The sequence below is a fragment of the Phyllostomus hastatus genome, unplaced genomic scaffold (genome assembly GCF_019186645.2).
Source record: "Phyllostomus hastatus isolate PE091 unplaced genomic scaffold, TTU_PhHast_1.1 phas_contig_86, whole genome shotgun sequence".
Classification (NCBI taxonomy): domain Eukaryota; kingdom Metazoa; phylum Chordata; class Mammalia; order Chiroptera; family Phyllostomidae; genus Phyllostomus; species Phyllostomus hastatus.
In genome coordinates, this window is record NW_025333977.1 from 91,775,675 (window position 1) to 91,801,546 (window position 25,872).

Here is a 25,872-nt window from a genome sequence, read left to right on the forward strand (position 1 = left end):
CCCTTGGGGACGACAAGGGACTGCTGCTCAGTGAGCCACCACGCCTCATTAGACAGACTTGTTTTCCACATCAATGTAAGACTCTTTCTTTAGAGAGTTGTCTAATCCAGTTTTAGAGAAGGCATTTGTGTTTGATGGAAGTTGGTGGAGCGGGAAATATTGACTTGGAAGCTGTTGACACTGGAAAGAGGGAGTTAATTTAGATGTCAGTATTGATCGGTGGGGCTAAATTTAGACACCAGCTTGAGAGTTTCTCTTTTGAATATATTCTCAAAAAATAAAAAAAAAGAAAAGGGCATTTAATTGAACTATCAGTAATGGAGACAGAAAGGGAGAGGACAATGGCTATTATACATACAGCTCTGCCATTAGAGCTCTCACAGATTAAAGGTTTAAGTGTGGCCATCATAACCGTAAATCATTACCTCACAGTTATATGAAACTGAAGTTTTGAGGAGTGGCAATGTCACAGATATTAAACTGAAAATTATTTTCAAGTATTAAGGACAAAGGAAATTGATTGATGCAACTGATTTTTTTTTTCTGAGGGATTACCTGGGACTTTGTATCTAAGATAAATGGCCCAATTACATCTAGGAAAATGTTGAATCTTGAAGGGAAACCACTCTCTTGATTATAGTCCATGGTCCAGGACCACCCAGATGTCCCTTTTCTTCTAGAAAAATAGTTCAGATTATTCTCCAAATTCCATAGAATGCTCTCATTGCTTTGCAGGAAAATTGCTACTCAGGTAAAGATGACCTCACATTTATTAGATAATTCAGAAAGATTTGGAAAACCTATTTAATGGACATAAAACTAAATGAATTTCCATGTGTATTCCTACAGAGCAGTGCATTTGGCAGAAAATAGCTTAGAATGGGTTTATAAGATTTTGGGGCTCTCAGCTATGGGGAAAGAAATCATTCATATTTTTTTACTAAAGATGTTGACAAAATTAGCCCTGTGGACCAAATACATTTGCATATGATCAAGATGGACATTCAAAACAAAGGAGAAAATATTATCCTGCCCTCATTTTCTTGTCAAGAATACTGTGTTCAGTTGGGTTCACTGTACGTGAAACTTAGAAAGGATTTGGAATAGATCCAAAAGAGAGACAACCAAAGGGACAAGTACTACCCATTTGTTTCAAAATGGAGATAATGAAGAAGGCACATGGTCACAATTTATAAAAGTATGATGGGTGAATCCATACAGTCTTAAAAACCTTGAATTTTTAAAACTAGAAGACATTGGCCCTGGCTGGGGTAGCTCAGTGGATTGAGCGCAGGCTATGAACCAAAGGGTCATTGGTTCAATTCCCAGTCAGGGCACATGCCTGGGTTGTGGTCCAGGTCCCCAGTGGGGGCCAAATGAAAGGCAACCACACATTGATGTTTCATTCCCTTTCTTTCTCCATCTCTTCCCCTCTCTCTAAAAATAAATAAATAAAACCTTTAAAAAAAACTAAAAGACACTGAAAACATGAGAGGCTCCCAGTTACCATCTGAGGAGCTGATGGTTTTTCCTGTGGTTGGAGTGGCAGAAATGGCTGTGTCTTGTAATGCTTTCTGCAGCAGAAACCTTAGATTCAATGGCTTTGAGTACAACCTTAGAGATTTGTCATTGATATTACCTAGAGAATACAGCCATATACAAGCAGCTTCCCCAGCCTACATGGTAACAGGGTCCAGTCTGCTTAGATGGACATCCACCTCAGTTATTTGTGGACACCCGCATGCAGTTAACCAAGTCCAGTCTTCTCCTAACCCGGGGTTATCTGAGCTTCCTTGGCCTAAGGAAGCAATAAGTCTCCATTTTCCTTTCCCCTTCTCAGGTATGACTGAGCTGAATTCATGGCCTCGCTCTAAGTCCCCAAGCAGCAATACTTTTTCATGTCCTTATTTCTAGAAAGTTAAGTTTCTCTGGTATCCCATGTCTCTGAATTTTGAAAGAAGTATAGAATGTTAGGGCCAAAGTGACCTTCAAAGATCATCTAACCTATAGGTAAGCTGTTCTCTCAATGACTGATCAGCATGAAATATTAATCTGACAGATTACACTTTATGGTTTGCAAATACTTTTACATTAATTATTTCATTACATCTTCTTAACCCTGTGACTTAGGCAAGAAAATTTTTACCATTTTACAGAAAAGAAAATTGAGCTTCAGAGAGATGAAATGTTTCCAAAGTCAAGCACCTCAAGATTAGTAGGTCCAACATTTTCTCATTTTTATTACAATATTCCTTCTCCTTTGCACTCATTTGTAAAGTAGATGCTCATGAAGAATAAATAACCAACTTTATGAACCAGGAAGACAAAGGACTACAGTAATAGGAAGTTATACCAACAAGAGTTATCATTAATAAGAGTACAAAAAAATTATAACAAAATAGCTACGGTACCTACCTAACATCAGAAGGCCCAGAATACAAGTACTGGGACAAAAACTAACATTCCTAGACTTTTTCTTTTCTCATTGTGAGAGGTACAAATGAAGAACCATAGCATTAACTAGCTTTGCTCAAAAACTAAAAATCATCACCACCACCAGCCTCCTGTTATACGTATTATAGTATGTTGCATCAAGACTGATACTGAAAGTGAAGGTACCATTATCCTAAATTTACAGATGAGAAAACTGAGGCTCAGAAGTGTTAAGTGGTTTTGCCTGGTAGAACAAAGCCAGGTGTTCTGACTTAAGATTTTGTGCCCTTTCTCCACTATATCCCAGTTCTGCTTCCAGGACTAATGCAGGGATCAGTCCCACTGCTGAACCCAAGGCCTGGATATAAACTGCCATGCATTTTTTGTCTTCCTAATATCAAATCTCCCACTTTAAAGTCCTGCAGTGCATTTGGACAATAAAAACAAACAAGATGTCAAGGATTTGGCATAATTTAATGAAAGAGGTAGACACTGAAGCAAAATGCAATGAATCATGGCAAAAAGACTTACTTAGTTCAAAATATACATTGTGAGTTCCATTTTGCCAAGAGATAAAGCATCTTAGGCATGTGATCCATGTATGCATGTACCCAAAATTACAGGCACCCTTTGGAAATCATTAGCACCCCTAGCCAGCCAGCCACAGTACACCAGTGGCATCAGAGATTTCACACATACACTCTGAGCAGTTATTTCCTGCAGCTAATCACTGTACAGATTGGTACCTCATCCACAGTCTGCCAGGCTGGCCATGGATCAACATCTCAACCCAGATAGCCTAGCTTCAGCGGGATTTCTGCCTCAGTGTCATCCATGCACAACATGGCACCAGTCCTTTACTGCCCAAAGGACACATTTGCAAAATGCCTGTGGGGGTTATGGCATAAGAGTCCAGGATTAGTATCTTTCTAATTATTTAATGTGAAGTTGAGAGGAGGGAAAAATAATTCTGAAACAGATTGAGGTGACTTCTGTTTATGTTGAAGTGATAGATGCATGGTATTTACTGATCTTGAAACTTCAAAAGCATTTTTTTCTCCAATAAAACTCTCAGATTTACTAATAAAGAAAATATTTGGCTATTTTTTGGTGACCAGACACAAGGCAGATTTTCAAGGCCTAATTCTTCTAGTTTGATTATCCGCACTAACTCTATTAGCTGGATAATCACCACATGTCCACTTCACCTAGGACTTTTAGATGGTGTCAGCTGTTTCTCTTTCTATTCTAATGCTCCCTAGCTGAGTGCTAACCAAGGCCACCTACAAATTTTACTCAGCCTAGTCATGGCCTCTACATAATTTAAATCATTTTTAACTTACTCTCCCTTTTTCTGGTGACCCAGTGTATGGATTTTTAATGCTATTTTGCTTATTTTCTTTTTCCTTCCTCCTGCCTTTGGGTTGCTTATGTACCAAAGCTCAAGCTTCTCTTCTCTTGGCTATTTTGCAAGGCATAGGTGGTTGGACCCACTGCTTAGGTGTGACTAAATGTTTCTCATAGATCATCACTCACCCTTCCAAAACCATTACTGCATACCCACCATATGCAAGGTACTTTATGAGATGAAAATGTGACTAATATAATACTCTGCTTTTCTGAGAGTTTACAGTCTGAGGGAGGAAGTGAAATATAAGTCAAAACAACTGACCAAAGGCAGTCTGTGGTGAGTGCCACAAAGGTGGTAATGCGAAATGATATGGTCGTGCTACATGACAAAGATGTTTCTAATGGGGGTGACTAGGTATAGCAGATTTCAAGAAGTTATTAATATTTAAAATGGGCCTTAAAAAACAGAAGGAAAGAAAAGGGTAACCAACAGAGGAAATGTATTTATTTGCACTATTCTGTGTTGCAGAAGGAACTTCAGAAATGTGCATACAATGCAGTCAGATAAATTGATGTTTAAATTGAGTGGGTGAGGACATTGGGACAGAAGGATGATCAGGGTGGGGAAAGAATATATGAAGCTGGGAATGAGGTTAGCCCTTAAAGTAAGTACCTTAGGGCACAGGGTGCCAGGTAAGATTAGGAAGGTGACCGTTTTAATTATCCAGACCCATCCTGTCCTCTCTCCAACTGTAGGAAGAAGATAGCAAGCTCTGTGATGAAAGGGCCCATCAGAGAAGGCAACAGCTCTGCGGAAGCTGCGAAGGCCATTTATCTGTGTTCTTGTTCCAATTCCCCAGGTCCTGGGATGGATCCGCAATGGGGAGTCAATGCTCAATGCCAGCCTGGTCAATGCCAGCTCTTTGTCTGAAGCAGAGCAGCTGCAGCGGGAGCACGAACAGTTCCAGCTGGCCATCGAGGTAACACCCAAATCTGGCTACACTGTCCTCCCTCCCCCTTCCTGCTCTGTGGTTCGAGCAGGATGATTCTTCCAGATGTGGCTGTTCCTTACTCTTCCTAGTGAAATGGTCCAGGTAGCCTCCCTACTGCCCAGGAATTGATGGAGAAGTAAATGTAGGGTTCATCACCCCAAGGAGGCCTGGTGTTAGAAGACAAGTATTCACACTAAAAATGTGGATTTTCTTTCTTAGTCTCTCAATTAGAGGAAGATTTAACCAAATGAACATTTAGTGATTACAAAAATTATCAGGCTTCTCCTCAGTATATGAAACTAGCATATAATTGTCATCATAAACACGTCATTGGTACCCTTAACCTTCAGGGCCTTGGTATGTTGAGTTTTATATTCATTGTGGACTAGGCACCATGTTAGAAATGTAAAGATCACACAGAATTGAGGATTAAAAAGTGCAAAAGTCACTACTAAATTAGGATTCCATTTTTAAATATTTAGTTTACAGGTAAGATTTAGATTCCATTGTCAGATTCTGCTTTTTAACAATAATCACAGGAGCAGATCACACTAGATAGTTTGCTTCACTGAGAATAGTTGTTCAATGATGCTGTTTTAAAGGCTCTTTTAAATAAAACTCCACTCAGGATAATTTAATATAAGTTTTATCTTGCTTTAAATAATACCTTTAATTATCTTTTCTACTAGAACATTGTTCTCCCCAAAGAGACTTGAGCTAATTGCTTTAGAATGGTGTGGGGGAAAAGAGTAGGAAATGGGACATGGGGATGGTATTAAAAATAAAATAAGTTCAGTACCAATGGGAAAAGAGATAAAGAGTGAAAAGTTCAAAGACATTCGTTACTTGCGTTTCAGTACAAAACCCAGCCCACTCCTGAGTGGGTAAGAAATGTAGAGGTGTTATCTTCTACTTAAAAAATTATTGTTAATGAGAATTTTCTACAACAATGATAAATTTTAACTGTCTATGCCAATAAGTTTATGTTCAACACAGCAATCCAACTGCTTACTAGTCATTTTTAAACGAGTATTGGTTGATTTCAACCATTTAATTTTCCAAAAGGCATCTTGTATGTGTGAGCATAGCAGGAACATGAATGACATGTTTCTGTACGATTTCTGATATCTTCTAAGGGACCACTGCTTAGGATACTGTCTGGGATTTAAGATTTTAAAATATACTGAATACTACCCACACAGTATAAATAACTGTCTAAGAAAGAACTAACCAGAGGAGAAAAGTTGTGTTATCTATCATTAGCTGTCCCTGCTGCATTTTGCTGGCATGTCAAACTTGAGCCTGTTGGGACCCCCTTGCTGTAAAGAAAAAATGAGCAGTGGGGTTACAGTCAAGGGTTGGGCTCACAGTGGCCAAGGGCCCCCAGAGAGGCAGCAGTAAAGAGAACTAAGGTTTGTCGGTCAGGCCAGAGCAAGGGTGTGGAGCTGTGAGGGGTGCCAGGCACAGAGAGCAGACAGCTCTTGGCCACACTGCCTCCTTGTTTATCTTGAATGTAAAGGTTTATGTGCCTGACAGGTAATTAAATTTTCAGTCCCTTAATCAAATGTTGGGAAAGTATCACTAAGTGTCACGATGCTTTTGAGTATCTCAGTGAGCTAGTGAAAAATAGCAGGTAAATGCATTTGCAGCGCTATCAAAATGACTACCTTTCACATGACGTGCATATGCAGCATGTATTAATTTGTGTTAGATGCTGTGGCATCCTTAAAGAATAGAGGCTCACTAAACATCGATGTCTCTTACTTGCCTGAATGCAACTTGATCAAATATCCTTGGAACTGACATTGAGACAGAGGTCCCTACAGAGTTTATGTCTGTGGTTTCAAGAGGACATGGCAGAGCAGATAGGGTTGCTGGAAGATCTCGGGAATACAAGGTAGGCAGGGTCTGCCAGAACAATGAAGGGAACAGAACAAGAATTTCAACATATGTTCCTCCTTGTGAGGTGGCCTTGTGCTTCTCTCTAAATGTATCTGTTTACACCCGGTTCTGCACTGGGGGGAAATATACCAGGAGTGACTTAAGCAATTTGAAAGCAGATCCATCTAGTCTGCTTTGGCTTAACCCATCCTGATGGTGTTGCTGGAGGCCGTCACAGTGATTGCTAGTGGGGTACATAATTTGACTTCTTGGGCCCTAAGAAACAACCCTGGGTTCCAGAAGGGAAAATAAAATAGTTATAGGTAGGGTGATCATATAATTTATTACTAAAATAAAGAAACTTTTAAAAGTGAAGGAGGGAATTATTCATAACTAAGCCAAAAAATAGGCATATACTAGAACTGTCATGGGCAAAGCAGGATTTGTCACCCTAGCTTGGGTGGCCTCATCAGTGTGAAGGTTTTGGTCTCACAAAAGGTCATCAGAATTTTTACCTGAAGAAGGCTTGGCCTCAGGAAAACTCCCCAGAGCCATTCGGAATGCAGAGTAATAATATACAGCACCCAAAAGCATAGCTTTATCACCAAACTCAGATTATTATTTGTTAGTGGCTGTTGTTGTAGCTGATATGTCTTCAAGAACTGTGAACATCATAGAGACATACTCAATTTTAAATTCCATGTTTATTTGAAATCTTCTTATGCATTTTAAGCTTAAACATTATGACAGAAATAGTTAAGTAATTGTTATCTAGTAGTTATAACTGGATAATAAATTCAGTTGATTTGGTTCAATTTTCTTCCATGTTTTGCTACTAAATATTAGCATCTTTGATCCATAACTTAAAGATATAGCACTCAACAGGATTAGGTAAAGAGCAGAAATAAATGCAAAATAATGATTCAAACCTAGCAATGCAAAGATTGTGTCATAAGCATGTGCATAAGAGTTTATCATTTTGGAAGTTAAAGGAGGAAGGGCTTCCCAGGACTATTAGATTATAGTGAGTTTTCAAATAAGGAAGAGGATTTATTATACAGTGTAAATTATAGGAAAATTAAAATTACTCCTATACTGTCAGAGAAAAAGACATTATGACGGGTTTATGATGACAATTATATGCTAGTTTCATATACTGAGGAGAAGCCTGATAATTTTTGTAATCACTAAATGTTCATTTGGTTAAATCTTCCTCTAAATGAGACACTGAAAATCCTGTTCTAATCACTAGACATCAAACAATGTGATGTGATACAGTGGAAAAGATGTAGGTTTGGGGATAGATCAAACCTGAATCTTATTCCTGGTTTTATCACTTCCTTGGTTATACGTTTTTGGGCAAGTCACTTCACCAGCCTCAGCCACAGTTTCTTAATCTGTGAAGTGGGAATAGCAACATTTACCTTGCAGTAGTGTCATGAGAACTAGAAAAAAATATGCATAAGCACAGTGCCTAGCACAGAGTATATATTTGGTAAAATGACAGCTATTCAAGTGATTTTTAAAAAGTAGTCATTGTCTGAGAGTTTCACAGTCTAAGTAAGGAGAATCAGCCACCTGTTAGATGAGTGTTATAGTTCAGAAAAGGGTGGTTTTTAGTGAGACTCAGGCTATCTGAAAAGGCCTCTTTGAAGGAGGTGGGACTTGAGCTGAGTCTCAAAGGGTGACTGAAGGTAAGTGGGGAGAGGCTGAGGGGTGTTCATTAAAGGCAGAAAGAGTCATGGCAGCAAAAACAAAAGAGTGTCTGGTGTGTTTTCAAAGTACTTTGTATGTAAATAGTGGGTAATGACGGTATGGAAGTAGTTAGCACCCTATTATGAGAGGCTTTTAATAACATCCTCTAGAGTTTGGGCTTAATTTCATAGCAATGAGGGAACTAGTGAAGGCTTTTGAATTGAAAGAAGGGAGAGATGTTTATAGCATAAAATCAGAGTTTTAGAGCTGGAGAGTACATTAGAAGTCGCTTCCTGTTACAGAAAATTAGTCTGCCCTTGGTGTAAGGGATGGATTGAATGGTCTAGAAACAGAAGGCAGGAATACTAGGGGGGTGACCAGCACAGCGGTCTAGACAGAAAGTGATGGGACTGGGTTGGGGTTTAGAGCGAGGAACAGGGGGCAAGAATGATGACGAGGTTGTAATGTGGGGTGGCAGCGACGAGGACACCGGCAACGGAACAGTAAACCGCCATGGGAAGACTTGTTTCCGAGGCCAGAGGAGTTTAGTTTTAGATGTGGAGCTTGTGGAGATGTCTGGCTGACTGGCACGGGCAGACAGACCGAGCTGAACTGGTGCCACTGACCTGGGTGAGAGGTGTGACAGGCAGCTTACCCTTACATCCCAACACAATTAAAGATAAGGGTCAGGTGTTGGGGTGAGAGATGTGGACTGGGGAGTCATTTACAAAGGAGAAATAGTAGAAGTCAAGGAAATAATGGCAGCTCTGCAGAAGTTTTAAAAAAAAAGAAACAACCAAGAATGGGTCTTCGGGTACCTCTGCATTTAGGAGACAGGAAAAGAAAATGCTGCCAATAAATAAACCAGAGAAAGAAACCAGGGACCTATTGCCAGTCATTTCTGCCCATTAGTTTACTTTTTCCAGCTGTGCAGGAGCCCTAATGCTGATGTGGTCATCGGGATTGAAGGCTGACTCAGTGGCAAAGTGAGGGAATAAAGACGTCTAAGCTGTGAGAGGTGGTGTTAACATAGCTAACACTGGGTACAGATTCAGGAGACAGGGAAGGGAAGCCAGGAGGTGGTTGAGAGACTGGGAAAAATAACTAGGACCGTGTGGATTGCCATCTGGGATGAGGGCGAAGGGGGAAGTAGAGGTGAGAAGAAGGGAGGTGTGCTCACACACAGGAAGTGAAGAATGGATGTGCTCTTGGGAACTGTCCTGGCACTGCTGCCTGAGAAGAGATGAAATAATTCTAGAGTAAGTTACTGGGCTTCCAGCGGCTCACTTTCACTGCCAGCCGAGCTATTCTTTCCTAAAAGTGCAAAGGCCAAATTTGTACTGTGCCATTCAGTTGAAATGATCCCAGCAGTGGAGGCTGGGATAATATTAGCTCTTTAAAGTCCGATGGCTCATCCACATCAGTCTTTCATTTTAATAAATTTTAATCCCAGGTGGCTCTCCCTGCCACCCAGTCCTCCAGCCTGGTCTCCCCATCTTCTACAGTTAATGTAAACTCAGAAGCTGCAAACCACATTGAGCCTGAATAAGAAAATAAGCCTTCTATGATGTACAGGGTCTGGCACAAATAATGCCCCTTCCTTATTATGAAATATTTTATTATAAAATCATAAGCATGTAATTCTTTTTTTTTTTAATACACAAAATTCTTTTCAAGTGCTGGATCATGAAATGTCTCAATATAAATCAAAGTCTTGAAATCACAAAAAGTATATTCTATGATCACAACATGTCAAATTAAAAATCAGTACCCATAAATTAACTAGAAATTGCCCAAATATTTTAAAAATTAAATATACTTTTTTGGAACATATCACACTCAAGTACACCATATGACATTTTAGGTGAAATGTTCAAATTGCTATTCATCTCCTGTGAGACAAGACAGTCAACCACACTCAACCTACCAAACACCCTCAAGCAGGTGTTACTTCTGCTGGACCCTGCACATATACTCCTAAAGGCACATGCAGATAATGCAGTAATGTGGGTACTGCCTGCTAAGCTGAAATGTCTACTGCACTGCTCTGTTCCCTTGGTGAGGTTACTAAGGGAGGGCATGAGATGCTACTCTTCTGCTATATTAACCTGCCAAGTTTATTTCTTCTACTGGAATCCTTTCCAACTGATTGTTAATATTTAAATAATTGCATTGTTGACTCAGATTTGTGTTACAGGTATTTTTTATGTGCTGTTTATTTGATCTGTAAAATGGGACTGCAGCAGTAACCTCCTTTGAAAATGCGTTATGATGAACAATTTTATGATTATATTTGAAAGGGAAATTTAACTAATGTATGAACTAATCAGATTATATGAAATTGTTATTCTTCTATACCATCAACACTGAAATGTCTTTAAGACCCACAGTGGTATAAGTAGAAGAGAAAGGGATGGGGAACAGGAGTTATGGACCTAAGTGATTAGTTAATGAAAATGTATGATATTCTTTTTTTTTAATACATGCTTTAAAAACAATAATGTGTTAGTCATCATGACAAAATGTTTGAATCAGTCATTTAAAACTCTTTAACTTTTCTGCATCTTCCCACTCACGCCTCACTCCACCCCCTCCCATACCACGCCTGGGTCGTTCCCATGGACCTTTCTCTCCTCCCCTTGTGCCCAGTCCCTCTTTCATGCCACTTCCTTGCAGAAGACGCACCAGAGTGCCCTGCAGGTGCAGCAGAAAGCTGAGGCACTGCTCCAGGCTGGCCACTACGATGCAGATGCCATCCGGGAATGTGCCGAGAAGGTGGCCCTCCATTGGCAGCAGCTCATGCTGAAGATGGAAGACCGGCTAAAACTGGTCAATGCCTCTGTGGCCTTTTACAAAACTTCTGAACAGGTGAGAGAAAGAGCTGTGAGATGTGTGAGGCTGAGACTGGTGGAGAATTATTTTCTGTGTCACACTGCTAATCTGCAGTATCTACCACAGCAAGAAGCCAGTCCTCTCAGTACTGACCTTTGAGAGGAGGAGAATGACTTGTGGAAAAACCATGATTGGCTTCCTTATAATGCTTCCCATTAGAGAAGTAGTCCATGTGATTTGCTTCTTATACATTTCTCAAACTTATTGGACCTAGCTGTTGAAATAGAAATTGGGTAGGTGTATGCTGAATGCTAGGGTGGAGTGGTGTAACAGTCAGCTATTGCCCCAGTAAAGCTGTGTAACAAAGCACCCAAAAGCTCAGTGGTGTACAACAATAAGCATTCGTGTTTTTTACTTAAGTATCTGGAGCTCAGGTAGTCTTGGCTTAGCTTGGTGGAACAGGCTTCAAGCCGCAGGTGGGATTAGATCTGTCCCCATGTCTCTCATCCTCCTTGACCAGCAGCTACTTGAGGCACATTTAGGGTGAAAGGCAGGAGTGCAAGATCTCAAAATCTATTGTGAAAGTGCATTTCAAGTCTCTGCTATGTCACATGCTCTAACAACCTTTGGGCCAAAAGAAGTCATTTAGCTAAGCTTCCTATGGAAGCTGGGAAAGGACAGTGACAATTTGATGAACATAATCTAATCTACCACAACCAGGTATTATGCATTGCTTGAAAAACATACAGTTCTTTCACTCATGGGGCTCCAGACTAGTAGAGAAAACACAGCTTTCTATCATTGGAGAACTATGCGCCTAACTTGTGGGATGGTGTCGTTGTGGGGAAAAAGGCAGGAATACATACAGCAGGGCCATAAAGATGCAGACCCGTTACTGTTGCATCTGTACAGCAATGTGCACAAAAGCTAAGTGGGTTTTTTAATGATTTAGATTTTTTAATGTTAGGGAATTTTTCCCATAAAATAGAGGTTTAAAACAGAAGTGATTTTATTCAGTGTAAAACGCTTTTCCTCATTACAGTTGCTCCCTAGTAGAAATAGATTGGAGAGACACTCTCTTCTAGGTTGCTTAGAGGAGCCCTGGGGAAGTGTCTAGGAGCAAACACAGCATGTCTGTCAGAGGGCCCTGCAGCCAGTGTTCCTGCCTCCACACCTTCTCTCAGTCCTTCCTGCTGCTTCAGGGAGATGATGCCTTCAATGGCCACAGAAGTGGGAGCAGCAGACAAAGATGATAAAGAGCTCCCCAACTGATCTATAAAATTCAACACAATCCTAATCAACTCACAGCAAGCATTTTTTAATAAAAACTGATATGCTGATTACCTAAGATTTATATGGAAATGCAGAAAAACGACTTTGAAAAGGAAGAACAAAGTTGAAAGAGTTACGCTACCTGACTGGGAGGTTTACCTTAACGCTGCTGTGATCGAGACAGAACAGTGTTGGGTGTGAGTGTGGAGTCCACGGGACTGAGTAGCAGTTCCGGAAGTAGACCCACATATATACAATCAGTTAATTTTTGACAAAGAAATTTAATACATAAAGTTTTTTAAACAGATGATTCTGGACAACTGAATATTCATATAAAAATGAGGTTTAATCCCTGTTTACTATCATACACAAATTTTAACTTGAGATGGATCAAACTACTAAAGGGGACAGAGCACTACATTAAGAGTCAGGAAATTTGACCCCGAACTAACTTTGTGAAAGGTCACTTTGTAGCTCAAGATTTCTGTTTCTCTGACTATTAAATTAAAGGACTTATGCTTGATAATCTTTTCAGCTTCCAAATTGGTTGAAGTCCAATACTAGGATGGGATAGATGTCAAGTACTTTTTTTCTTAGAGTTTTTGAATGTCTATAATGTTTTCTCTGAAGATGTGAGCCTTCCTGCATGTTCACATGCCTTGTCTAAGGAGAGATGTGTGGTGCTAGAGAAGTCATCCAGAGTCCAGCTTCAGGCCTCTCCTACACGAGAAGCATGTTGTATGAGGGTGTCCTACCTGGGGCATCTTTCAGCTCAGTTCATAACTTAATAAATGTCCTATCCAATGCCACACTCTCCATCAAGAAAGATAGCTTCCTCAGTCTGAGGAGGCCAAAGGTACTTATGGCTGCTCTCGCCTGCTGCCATAGTCAAGCAGGTAATCAAAGCCTATTGAAAGAAAGGTGAGGAATATGAATTTCTGTTTCCTGCCTCCTTCCCTGGGCCCTGACATGAGGCTGCCCTGGGCCTCCTACGGTTACACTCAACCTAACTTTCCCTCCAAGCCCCACTCTCAGTGCTTTTGCTTTTGCTCTCTTGTGAGTTTATTTAAAAGGTCATTTAAAGGATGGCCTCTCAGCATTTTTCAAACTGAAAAAGCTCCTTAACTCTTTTTTAGGTTAACCCAAATTTGTTATCCCTCTAAAGGAAATGTACACTTTGCAATAGAAGGCCTGGAGGTGTCATCACCATATGGTATCTTGAGACATTCTTGCTGGGATATTTTTTCACAGGGAGAGGAAGCATGGCATTCATTTATGGACCATACGTCACACAATATATAGGCAACTTCTTTATCTCTGCTTGAAACTACTTCCTACAGAGCAATTACAGATGGTTGGGCAACCTGAGTATCTTCTCCAAACCTCACTTTCCTCTACTACTTAATTCACACAGTTATCGTGAGGTTATATCAATATGATATATAAAAAACACTCAAAAATTACATAGTATCCCTGTCCCCATATCATCATAGTATCATGAGTCTCCATAGCTTCAGTCTTTATCCATTGACTGTCAGAGGATGACTCCAAAATCCGTATTTCAGCTTCAGTCTGTCTCCCAAGGTCTAGATGCTGGATCTCACTGCCTCCCGGATTTCTCTTAAATGTCCCAAGGGTACTGCCTCCCTGAAACCTGCAAACTGAACTTTGAATGAAAAGTTGTGCAGCTGTACCGGGTACTCTCTGCTGAAGGTCCTCATAAAATACTTCCCAACCGATTGATTTACTGAATCTTTTTGTTCCCACGATGCATTAGGTTTGTAGTGTCCTGGAGAGCTTAGAGCAAGAGTACCGGAGAGATGAGGACTGGTGTGGTGGACGGGATAAACTGGGGCCCGCAGCAGAGATCGACCACGTCATTCCTCTCATCAGTAAACATTTGGAGCAAAAGGAGGCCTTTCTGAAGGTGAGAGCACATTGTCATCCAAGGTCCAGGGCTTTAGCCTGTTCTTTCATCTACCTTCTTTCTCTCCCTCTTCCCCCTCTTCCCCCTCCTCTTCTCCCACCTCACCCCCACCCTCACTCTCACACACAGTGCTTCATAGGGCTTTCCATACCCCTGTTTTCTCTGGCTTCTGACCTAAAAGGCGGTATTTGTAGAGAAGATACTGGGTGGCTAACTTGAAAAGTTGAAAGGTCACACTTCAAGTGTTTACTGTATTTTGCTGTGTATAATGTGCACTTTTTTGTTCAAATTTTTGAGGGGAAAATAAGGATGTGTATTATACATGGGTAGTTCCTGAAATACCTGGTATCTGTTCTTGTGTTTTGTAATTATTTGTGACGTAAAATTTCTTGTACCATAATATGTTCAAAAATAAATGCTAAAATTCCTTTATAATACAAAGAACAAGTACCTAAATATAAATAAATAATTGAATTAAAATATTAAAATGAAAGATTTTTTTCCTGAAAGTTTGGGCCAGAAATGTAGGAGTGCGTTATGCATGGCAAAATACAGTATTTCTCTCAGGACTTTTTGTATAATTAGGCAGTGAAGATGCACCATTACTACTGGTACCATGTTCAAATATCCCAATATCCCATTGATGTTAATTGAGAAAAATACATATTTTCACTTAGTCGTTTGGTTTATTAAAATATTTTAATTGAAATATATAAATGTAGATATGAAACAATATTAAAATAAATCTTTTATAAAGGGATAATACAATGTTTAGGGCAAGAATTAAAAGCAATAAATGTATACATCTCACTTATTTGTAAGTTTAATAATTATCAATTACTGATCAATTAACACTGAGTATTCTGCTATATGAAGAGAGCAACACCTTATATTATTTTTCTTCTTTTTAATAGAGCTCTAGCTCCCCAGGGAGGAAGCACAGGAGCTGCCCTGAGCAGGCTTTCAGCGCCTGTGGGGAGTCCTCCTGACTCTCCTCCCGCCAGGCATCAGTCTTCCCTTCGACAGAGTCTTCTGTGTTAAAACTTATCTGAAGGCTCCACTCACTCTCAGGTTTCCTGCTTTTGGGTTCTGCTTCCTCTCAGGTTCCTGAAAGTACAAAAGAGAATTTTTATACCCTGCTTTGTTGCCCCTAATTTTCTACAATTCTGTAATTAACTGCCTTTCTTTTATTAGGGATTTTCCCTACTGGACCACCTTAATGAGTTTTATTTTTATTCTTTTTTTTAAGATGGCCTCCCCGGCCCTTCTCCCATGTATCTGTTGTCTGCACCTGCAGTCAATCAGCACCCTAACTAACCAACTCTTACCACATCCCTTCATGATGATATCAAATAGAGAGATCAAATAGAAATTCTTCTATACGGGGCTTAAGATGATTTTAAAAGTCTTCCCCATTATAAAACAAAATTTAAAACAAAACTACTTAAATAGAGCATATTGAAGATTTTAAATAAAGGTATAAAGGTATTTCGTTATAAGATTAAATGCTTCTTTTGAAGAAGGAAAAAAGAAAATGTTCTGATTATATGTTTTCCAAATGTGCCTAAAACTGTAGTCCAGAAACTCCCTGTTGTTGTGGGAAGTACATACCCAGTGGATGGGACACTAGTTACTCCACTTTGGGTTTCTTAGCTTTGAACCACCATCCAGCTGTTAAATTCATGGGCCTCTGGATGGACCCACCAGCAGTCTTTCCCAGAGGTCTTAAAAGCCATTGTTGCTAATGCAGCATTTAAACTATTTTCTACTATATAATTTGTAGAATCAGATGCTAAGAACAAAAGGTTTTAAAATTTGACAGTTTTGCCCCTGACCAGCTCGCTCCGTTGGGTAGTGTCGTCCCAATCTGCCAAGGTTGTAGGTGTGATCTCCAGTCAGAGCACATACAAGAAGGAACCACTGAATGCCTAAGTAAGTGGCACAACAAGTCTCTCTCTCCTTCTCTCCCTCCCTCTCTCTCCACCTCTTCCTCTCTCCTTCCCTCTCCTCCCCACCCTCTCTAAAATCAATAAATCAAACAATTTAAAATTTGACAGTTTTGTCTAGAGATAATGTAACTCTGAAAACTATGGGTTAAAAATTAGTGGGCTACCATGTATTACTTGTACAATCGGGGGGAAACTGATTTTCAAATAAATGCACATCATCTGTGATTTTGAGAGAAACTAGACATGCTGTCACTAGACCCAGGTTCTAGCCCTGGCTTGCTTCATGACTGCAGCCCTTTCAGGGCCTCAGTTTCCTCCATGGGTACAGCAACATGGGACAACTGTCCTCTCTGCCACTTCCACAACTGTGAGTCTTAAAAGGGCTCCTATAAGAGCTCTTATTCCTTTAGGTAGAGTGATATTTCTCAGCAATAGAGTATTTATTAGTGTTACCAAGGTGAGGGTTGTTTTGATGGACAAATAAAATTTTAAATGTGGATAATAGCCATTTCAATTTGGAATGCATGGTTAATAAGTTTGTTTCCCAAAGTCACCTTCTCAAGTCTAAATTAAACTAACATTAAAGTGACTTACACCAGTGGTAGTATAAGAGGCATTCTGGTGGCACAGAAAAACCAGCCTGAGAGTGAATATTAGTAATACTGACCCAGCTTATACTAGTCAAGGTATGGCTGATTTCTGATTTTTACCTGTAATGGAAAGGGAAGAGACACAGAAAGTAATTCTTTACTTAATGAAAGGGTGAGCCTCTAGCACTGAGTGTCCATGAGCCAGAGTGGCCTCCAGGGCTCTGCTCACCCAGAGCTTCAGAAGCCCCTTCTAGATGTCTTGGATCCCGTGCACCTGCTGGACCAGGACTTATGTGTGGGGGCTTCACACCTTTGTCTCCCTCAGGCCTGCACCCTGGCGCGGCGGAATGCTGAGGTATTTCTCAAGTACATCCACAGGAACAACGTCAGCATGCCCAGTGCCGCCAGCCATACTCGGGGACCTGAGCAGCAAGTGAAAGGTCAGTGTGAGACCTGCTGGCCACCAGCCACTTCAGAAGCACAGACCAGGGGCTGTGTACCTACCTGGTCTTCACGCAGTCTCAGATTTCCTGGTTTTTCTCCTTGGATAAGAAAAAATTAGATGTGGGATGGCATGGGCAGTGGTGATTCATGGGAGATTTTTAAAACATGCATCAAGATTTGGCATGGGAAAATGATGATAAAATTTCACCAAAGCCTCTTCATTTATATGTCTTAGAGCCTAGAGCAGTGCTGATACGACTTTCTGAAATAGCAAAAATGGTTTATGTCCAGGCCAAACAGCCTCCCAGCCACTAGTCACACATGGCTATTGAGCACTTGAAATGTGCCTTGTGCTACTGAAGAACTGAAGTTTTACTTCTACTGAATATTAATCAATTTAAACATAAACAGCCAAATGTGGGTAACAGCACAGTGCTAGGGTATCTTAGAGCCTGGGAATAAGACGAGTTCTAATCCTGGCCTTATTACTTCTTGCTTAAGTTTTTAAAATTTCAGTTTCCTTATTTAAAAATAGAGAAAGAGATCTAGATTCTTGCGGCTTAAAATGTGGTCCCCAGACCAGCAGCACTGACATCACTTGGGAGCTGTGAGAAACACGGGATTTCAGGCCCCTCCCACACCTACTGAGTCACCCTGAATTTTAGAAAGAGCTCCCCCATCCTGCTCCAGCCAGGTGACTTGTGTGTCCATGAACGTTAGCTAAGTACCGGTCTAGATAATCTTTAATATCTCTCTGAATTCTATAAAATTGATAACTATATACAAAATCAGGAACCTTTATAAACTACTCATTAGCTGACCACATTAAGTTTAAATGATTGGAATTGCTTACTCTGGACCACGCAGAAATTCACCTTTGAGTGGATATAGAATTTTACAAATGTTGTCTCAGACACACACAGAGAAATAAAACTTGGAGACCCAAGGCTGGGGAGGGAACCGAAACTGACTTGGAGTGAGGGGTGGGGGGCAGGCTTGGAGAGCTTCAGAGTGGCCCCCTGGAGGTGCTGATCTGCTTTAGGAAGAGCCTCCCTCCTGCTCAGAGAGCTCCCGTGGTGAGAAGATCAGAGACCAAAGGGAAGAATTAATTTTAGGAATCCAAGTCCCCTATAGAGAAGAGGGAAGCAGAGTTCCTTTTCCAGGTGTGCTGCCCCTGTGTTCAGCAACCCGGTGCGTGGCTGGCTTTATGCCAGCCTCCCCTTCCTGCCCATTTCAGAGCCTATGTTCTGACTTCCAAATGCAGGTGGCTGCTGGGGTGAGACCAGCTACCTGCTGAGAACAGACACTCCACCTACACCCTAGTGTGCTGAGAGCAACAGGCACACAGAGAGAACAGGACATGCTACAACTTTGTTGGGGTGAGGGCAGGTGCTTGTCCATAGGAAAGCTTTTTTTAAAAGAAAGTAAAATGATTGCTTCCAGCACTTGGCTATTGTAAAGGGGAAGGGTTTACAGGAACAAGTATAAAGGACTCATGGACAAAAACTAGGGGGGATGGAAGTGGGGGGAAGGTGGGGAGCATTGGGGGGTGGACTGGGATGGGAATAAAAGACAGAAAGCTGTACTTGAACAACAATTAAAAAAAAAGAAAGTAAAATGAAACCTGAAACCCTTTAGGATTTTTGCCAGATGTGGGTTGATTCTGTCAACTCCCACAGAGAGAGCTAGCTGCAAGGAGCGAAGCTCCAACTAGGAGACAGAAAGACTAAAGCAAACACAGGTTCTCACTCATCTGCCCAGTTGAAGCTGCCACCCGAGCAGGGACCTACAGTCTTCCCTGTATCCATTTCCTTTCCACTGGCTGCCTGGACCCAACGCAGTGCTGCTTATTTTAATTTTTTATACAGGAGCAATGATTGCTGTAAAAACAACCAAAAAATTCAGTGGTATACTGTTGTAAACATTTACTGTTCAAGTGACTGTGTGTTAGCTGGGCATCGCTGTCTTGGCGGGGCTCAGCACGGCGGTTCTGCTTCAGGCTGCAAGGCTGGCTGGCTCGGCTCCTTCGCTGCAAGTTAGGTTCCTGTCTGCTCCATGTGTATAAATTCTGGGACCTTGGTGGAGGGGACAGCAGTTACCCAGGAGAACTTCGTATAGTGCTGATGGTAGAGACAGGAGGCGAGGTCAGTGTGCAGTACACTTCAAGCCCCTCCTTCCGTGGCATTGCTCATCTGTTTGCCAAAGGAAGTCACATGGCCGAGCCTGAGGTCAGGGGTGAGAAAACACATTTGTCTCTTCGGGGAGAAACTAAAAAGTTACATGGCAAAGGCATAGATGTAGGGAGAACTGAATAATTGGGGCCTAGAAAAGCTCTCAGCCTGAGAGAAGAAGGACAGATTTCATCCTTAGAGAGCCAGACTTCCATGGAGCATTAAAAATTCACAAAATCAACCAGAAACTTCTAAGTATAAGTACAAGCACTGCGATCTGGGTTGTGTCCTTTATTGTAGAGCACAGTAACTTGTGCTTTACAGCCCGATGAGCCTGGAGACCAAGGGGACTAAGGACTCGGGTCTGAAGTCAAGCAGCTCTACCCCTTCCTGCCTGAATGACCGTGAGCAAGCAACCTCTGCTCTCTAAACCTCGATTTCTTCATCATAGAATGGAGACAATAATGGTGCATGCATCATGAGGTATTGTGAAAATAAGTCTACCACATAGTGAGGGCCTAATAAATGTTAATTTTTATAGAATCCTATTGTATACTTTATTGACATCTAATATAGTTAGCAGCAAGCAGGAGGCAGACATAATACAAAATAAATTTTATTGTTTCAAGCATAAAACATTCTATTAAAATATGTAGGAAACCCATCCCTGTGGCCAGTTGCTCCTGAAACAACAAAAGAAGGGAGGGCGATGAGATGGACAAACGCCTCCCACGACCCACTGTGTGAGGAGCTGTATGTCCTGTTCGTATCCTCACACTTAACGTCATCAGAGGGAACGTGAGACCAGCTTCCAGCTTTTCTGGTGATCGCATCCCCAACAACGTGGCAGTTTGGTCCGAAAGATATGATTCCATGTGGACGTGATTCCAACACGTCCCGTGGCCCACAATTTGGGGACTTTAAAATCGAGGCTCCACTGTTAAAGTGCTGTTTGCACAGCCTTGTGAGCAGGGCAGAGTGGGGCACATGCCTTGGGTTCCCCGTGCAGTTCCACCAGCCCTCACGTCACGGTTCCTCCTCACTCTCTCCTAGAATTCCTCAAGAACGGCTGGGGTTCCTGTCAGGCCCATTCACTCTTACAGGCTCTAGGGGCCAACTGAGTTGTTGTTTTAGGGACTGACACTTTGTATGACCTCTTACCCTCGAGGACAAGCTTTGATGTGAAAAGGATCAGGGTTACTTTTAAGTCACCCTAGGGACATACTCTTCTGTCATTAATTGATGGAACCTCATCAACAGGCTCTCAGCCCATCCTCCCCCATCCTGTTCCCCTCTGGCAAGTTCTCTCTGGAACATGCTCTTCCTCCCTTGCTTCTGATGCCTGGGTGAGTCCTGTGGGGAGGCCTGAAAGTCCACAATTATCTGACACCCAGGACGTGGGGCCAAAGTGGCTGGTCAGATTTGTTCGGGGCCTTCCTGTGACCAACGCTCATCTCCTCTGTCCTGCAGCCATCCTGAGTGAGCTCTTACAGAGGGAGAACCGCGTCCTGCACTTCTGGACCTTGAAGAAGCGGCGGTTAGACCAGTGCCAGCAATACGTGGTGTTTGAGCGCAGTGCTAAGCAGGTATGTTCAGAGTTTTCCCTGGCTCTGTCTCAGTTCAAGGGACTGTACAGAGGCCAAGGTGACCAACACTTGGGACATCCAGAAGAGGGTCATAGCAGCAGGCAGGGTGGAGAAGATGGGAGGTGGGGATGAAGAGAGGAAAGGGAACAGGCTGCCACTTACCGGTCACTCAGCCTTTACCAAGCACTCTGTTTAGAGTTTGGTACCAGGAGCTGGGAAGACATTGCAGAAGAAGATTACCCCTAATTCATGGTGATATGGGGTCAGTCTAATGAACAAAACACCTTCTTTGTCCATGGGAGGTTCCAAGTCAAACAGGGGAGGGCTCATTTATAAATCAACTTCCAAGCGCAACTTTCGTGGTAGCATGGCATGCTTTCCTACTGACAGCTGGCTTTTAGGGGACTGGGTGAGTTGTTTGCTCCCACAGGCGCTTGAATGGATCCAAGAAACAGGTGAATATTACCTCTCAACACATACCTCCACCGGAGAGACCGCAGAGGAGACTCAGGAACTACTGAAAGAATACGGGGAATTCAGGGTGCCCGCCAAGGTAGGAAGCATGCCGGGGCCTTCCTCAAACCTTCCTCGGAATTCTCCATTCTGACCAGTTTCACACTGTGGAAGGTAGAACAGCCTCTTGCACAAAAATGCTTAACCACAGTGGCAAGAGTGGGGGTGAAGAACAGGTAGGATTATCTCCTTTGACACCCGAGTACCCAAAGGATTGCAGCTGCTGGGTAGAGCCTCTGTATGCAGAAAGTCAGCTCCTACACACTGCTTCCAAACACTCCTCTTCATGCTCTGGGTTCTGGAATCTGCTATATTTGGCCCCCAAATATAGCAGATTTGGGGATGGCTTAGGATATCTATCCACCTTATGAGAAGGGCTGAAGACTATGCGTGTGTTCACAAAACAGGTGAGTTTATTTCCAGTTTAAATCCATGTTGTTCAAGGGTCAACTGTACTTCTGTCTGGCCTCAGACCTGCAAATGAGCTGGTCTGGGGTCTCTGGGGACCATATGTTCACTGGCGCACCCCTACCCCCCGGCCACACACACCCACTCCCACTGAGGCAGAGACTGCTACGGCAGGAGGAAACCTCGTTTTCATCTGTTTCCACAGCCAGGATTTGATCTGAGGACCATTAGGCTTGAATGGAAATCTGATCTGTGTGAGTGCCCTCTTTGTAGGGCCCTGGTCCCTCCCCCTGGACTCCCTGCCCTGGAGGAGCCTTTCTTGGCACCACTTGCATGCAAGACAGATGCTCTTCCCTGGTTGAGAGCTGATTTTGTGGGAGTGAAGGGGGGCACATTAGTGCCCCACCCTACCCAGAGATCCCTCTGACACTATGGCAAACGTTCCCCTAGTTCGCTATGACAAAATTAGGCCCTTAGCCTCATTCCTGACCTGGCATTTCAGAAGCGGTCACCCCCTTTATGAATCCTCCACTATGAACTCTTGATAGTGGGAGGCCTTCCCCTGCGTTCTGTGAGCCTTTGGGCCTTTTTGCCTAACGTGAAAAGCTGTCAGTTCAGAGAAGAGGCTCATTTCAATACCAGCCAAAACAAACAGCACTAGGAAGGTGGCAGGTGCACAGAACCCTTTTCAAGTCCAAATGAAAATGGTTTTTAAATTAGCCACTTTGCATCTATCTGCCTCTCTCTAAATAGTGTCGATAATGAACTGCTAACACACTGAACAGTGCCAGCTTCCCCGGTGTTCCTAGTCACATGGGGTGGGTCCCAACAGACACCCGGGACTTCCCAGGGTCAGAACCTGTCCATAACCAGAACAGAAATGTGGAGAATCATTTAGTCAGTTTAATCCATTTTTCCTTTTCCATCATCTGCCTATCTTTTCTCTTTTTCTACTCACATTGCTACCAGCCCAGTTGAGTTTCATGCTTTTGGACTTTCCTTCCTTTCAGCCCATCCTCCTCTTCATTGTGGTTCATCTTTAAAGCACTACTGTGGTCACATTACCACCCAGCTCAAGAACTTGAATGATTCTCCAGTGCCTCAGGCTAACACTCAGCAGCTTCTACAACTGATACCTCGACACCCCTGCTTTATCTTCAATTATTCTTTTATGCACATTCTAGCCAAATAGATGTACTTTCTTAACCTTTGAGAGACACCTGATATACTTTCTTTCCTCTGTACTGTTTCTATTCTATTTTTCTGCCTAGAATATCCTTCTTCCCCTCTATTTTGTACTTTTTAAAAGAGCCCACCTTCCTACTGCAGCGCCTTCTCCTCTGTGATCCTGCCTCCATGCCAGGACATGGTCTGGCCCAGCCCTGGTCTGGACTGGTATGGACTGTCCTGTTCTCCAGTGATCTCTGTACCCTGTTATTCCCTGTATGAGCCAGCAGGATCCTGAAGGACAAGAACTACTCTTTATTCACTTACCTGACTTATCTTTTGCATTGAAGAGAGGCCACAAGTATTTGTGAATGTAAAGGAAAAAAGAAATTTGGAAAAAAGGAATCATTAAATATATCGATATCGACATTTAATATGATTCCTTTACTTTGATTCTCTGAGTGGCTTCTTCTTCTTAGCTTAGCTATTTCTGCTAATGGGGCTTCACTCATCTATCACGATCCAAGTCTCGGAGCTATTTGGTATTAGAATAACTACAGAATAACAAATCCAGTTAAGGAGCTTCTGATGAAAGGCGACAGCCTCTTGCCTACCCCAGTCCCATTTCCCTGAGGAAAGCCTCTTTTAAGCAGACAGCTTTGGTTTTAACCTTTATAACCAATGAAATACATTTGAAATAAAAAACCAAACTGATGTTAAACAACAAGAGAGTAAATACGGTGGACCTCATGACTAACAGGGCAGTAGAGCATATTGAATTATTATACTCTGCCCTAGAGAAACGCATTCAGTAAAAGCAACACTGAATATAAAAATATACTTTCTAATAGCTATCCACAAATATATGCCATAGACAGAAGAATATAAAACTTTCCTATGGTATATTTTAAATTTATAAAGAGTCCAGGCACACGGTGATAAGAAAGCTTAATTGACATCTGGAAGAACTCCTTTCTTCTAAAAGCAAACTTTTAAAAAAAATTCTCTTGTTTTTAACTTCTTAGAATTTATTGCTTCTTAGTGTAGTCACCAGGTGTACAGTCATTGCCACTGTCTAATTCCAGAACATTTTGGTCATCCCCCAAACAAGCCCCATGCCCATTAACAGCCACTCCCCACTGCCCCTCCCTGCAGGCCCTGGCAGCCACTAACCTCTCTCTGGGTATCCCTGCTTCGGACACTGCCTAGAAATAAAATAATGGAATCATATAATATATAGTCTTTGGTGTTTGGCTTCTTTCATGAGGTGTAATGTTTTCAAAATTCATCAATGCTGTGGCACGTGTCAGCATTTCATTCCTTTTAATGACTAAATAATATTCCCTTATGTGGAAATACCACATTTTTGTTTATCCATTCTTGTGTTGATGGACATTTGGGCTGTGTCCACTGTTTGGCTACTATGAATAATGTTGTTGGGAATCTTCATGCACAAGTTTTGATGTGGACATATGTTCTCCATTCTCTCAGGTATATACCTGGGAGTGGAATGACAGGGTCACATGTTGAGCTTTTTGAGAAACTGCCAAACTGTCTTCCAAAGTGGCTACTTGATTTTACACCCCCACCAGCAAAGCATCAGAGTTCAGACGTCTCTGCGTGCTCTGTAACACTTGCTGCCGTCCATCTTTTCTGTGTAGTCATCCTTTATAAAGTATGAAGGGACACCTCACCGTGGCTTTGACGTACATTTCCCAGTGAGTAATGATGTTGAGAAGATACTTTTTTTAACTGGTAATTTTATCTCTGAAAAGAGCTATGAGATAAACTGGACTTAATTCTTATTAACAGAGAATTAAGGGGTAATGAAAGTTCCTGGAGCCTTAGCAGAGCGGAATTACGCCTCGGAATTCAGACTGTGGGAAGAAGGAGCTGTGAATGCTTCAGGCACTTTAGAATGAGAAGAATGGACTCGAAACAGTTCAGATAAAAAATGGGCGTAATCTGTTTTTGAGACTCTTAAGAGAAATATAGCTCACGCCCGATGTGTACTATTGAAAGGTTTGGTTGTTTGTGTATGATGACAAACTCTCCTGTGGAATGAATGGGAAGATATGTCTCAGCAGAACTGTTTACCCACATGGGGAGCTCAATAGGTCTACGAAGACTGTGTCAATCAATACATAAAAAGAATATCAGCAATGAAAGGCAAATTAGAAGTTTATACTGAAATTATAAGAATAATACCAAAAAGCTAAACCTTAAAGACTTATCATATGTGCTGAAGACACCAAAAGGACTTTTGAAAAACTATATTCGGTGTAAAGTTCACTGATTAGGGGAAGATTGTATAGTATTAACTGGTCAAAGGAAGGAAGAAAAAGAAAAGAAAAAGAACTACTGAACCCTTTTTTTAACATATTTTTTCTAGCAGATAACATAGAACTCAAAGTGGAAGTGGCAGAACATGTATTACAGGACACATGAAGCCAAGATAAGTGAGATATCAGTTCCAAGTTTCTGGGCCCAAATGAACTATATTCCCCCAAAGTTTCCCTTTTGTCCACAAGATTATGTACATACCTCTGAAACTAACATCCAAGGGTGCCTGCAACCTGCGTCTCAAACTGGCTCAGGTTATGAAGGGTGGGGAGGTACTGTGTGGCTGTGTGTGGAAACAAAGAATATAGAAACCATGGTG

General features: G+C 41.8%; 1 protein-coding gene across 19 annotated transcripts in view; it reads left to right on the forward strand.

Annotated features, from left to right (window-relative positions):
* KALRN (kalirin RhoGEF kinase) overlaps nucleotides 1-25,872 on the forward strand; it is a 698,826-nt gene that overhangs the window by 415,659 nt on the left and 257,295 nt on the right. For 13 of the 19 annotated variants that reach the window (XM_045851423.1, XM_045851424.1, XM_045851434.1 and 10 more), the window contains exons 16-21: nucleotides 4,644-4,763; nucleotides 11,001-11,219; nucleotides 14,233-14,382; nucleotides 17,247-17,361; nucleotides 21,007-21,122; nucleotides 21,553-21,675. In XM_045851423.1, the coding sequence (XP_045707379.1) occupies nucleotides 4,644-4,763; nucleotides 11,001-11,219; nucleotides 14,233-14,382; nucleotides 17,247-17,361; nucleotides 21,007-21,122; nucleotides 21,553-21,675 (843 nt within the window). The remainder of the gene's footprint in view (nucleotides 1-4,643; nucleotides 4,764-11,000; nucleotides 11,220-14,232; nucleotides 14,383-17,246; nucleotides 17,362-21,006; nucleotides 21,123-21,552; nucleotides 21,676-25,872) is intronic. The other 6 variants (XM_045851430.1, XM_045851433.1, XM_045851440.1 and 3 more) reach the window with 1 other exon arrangement.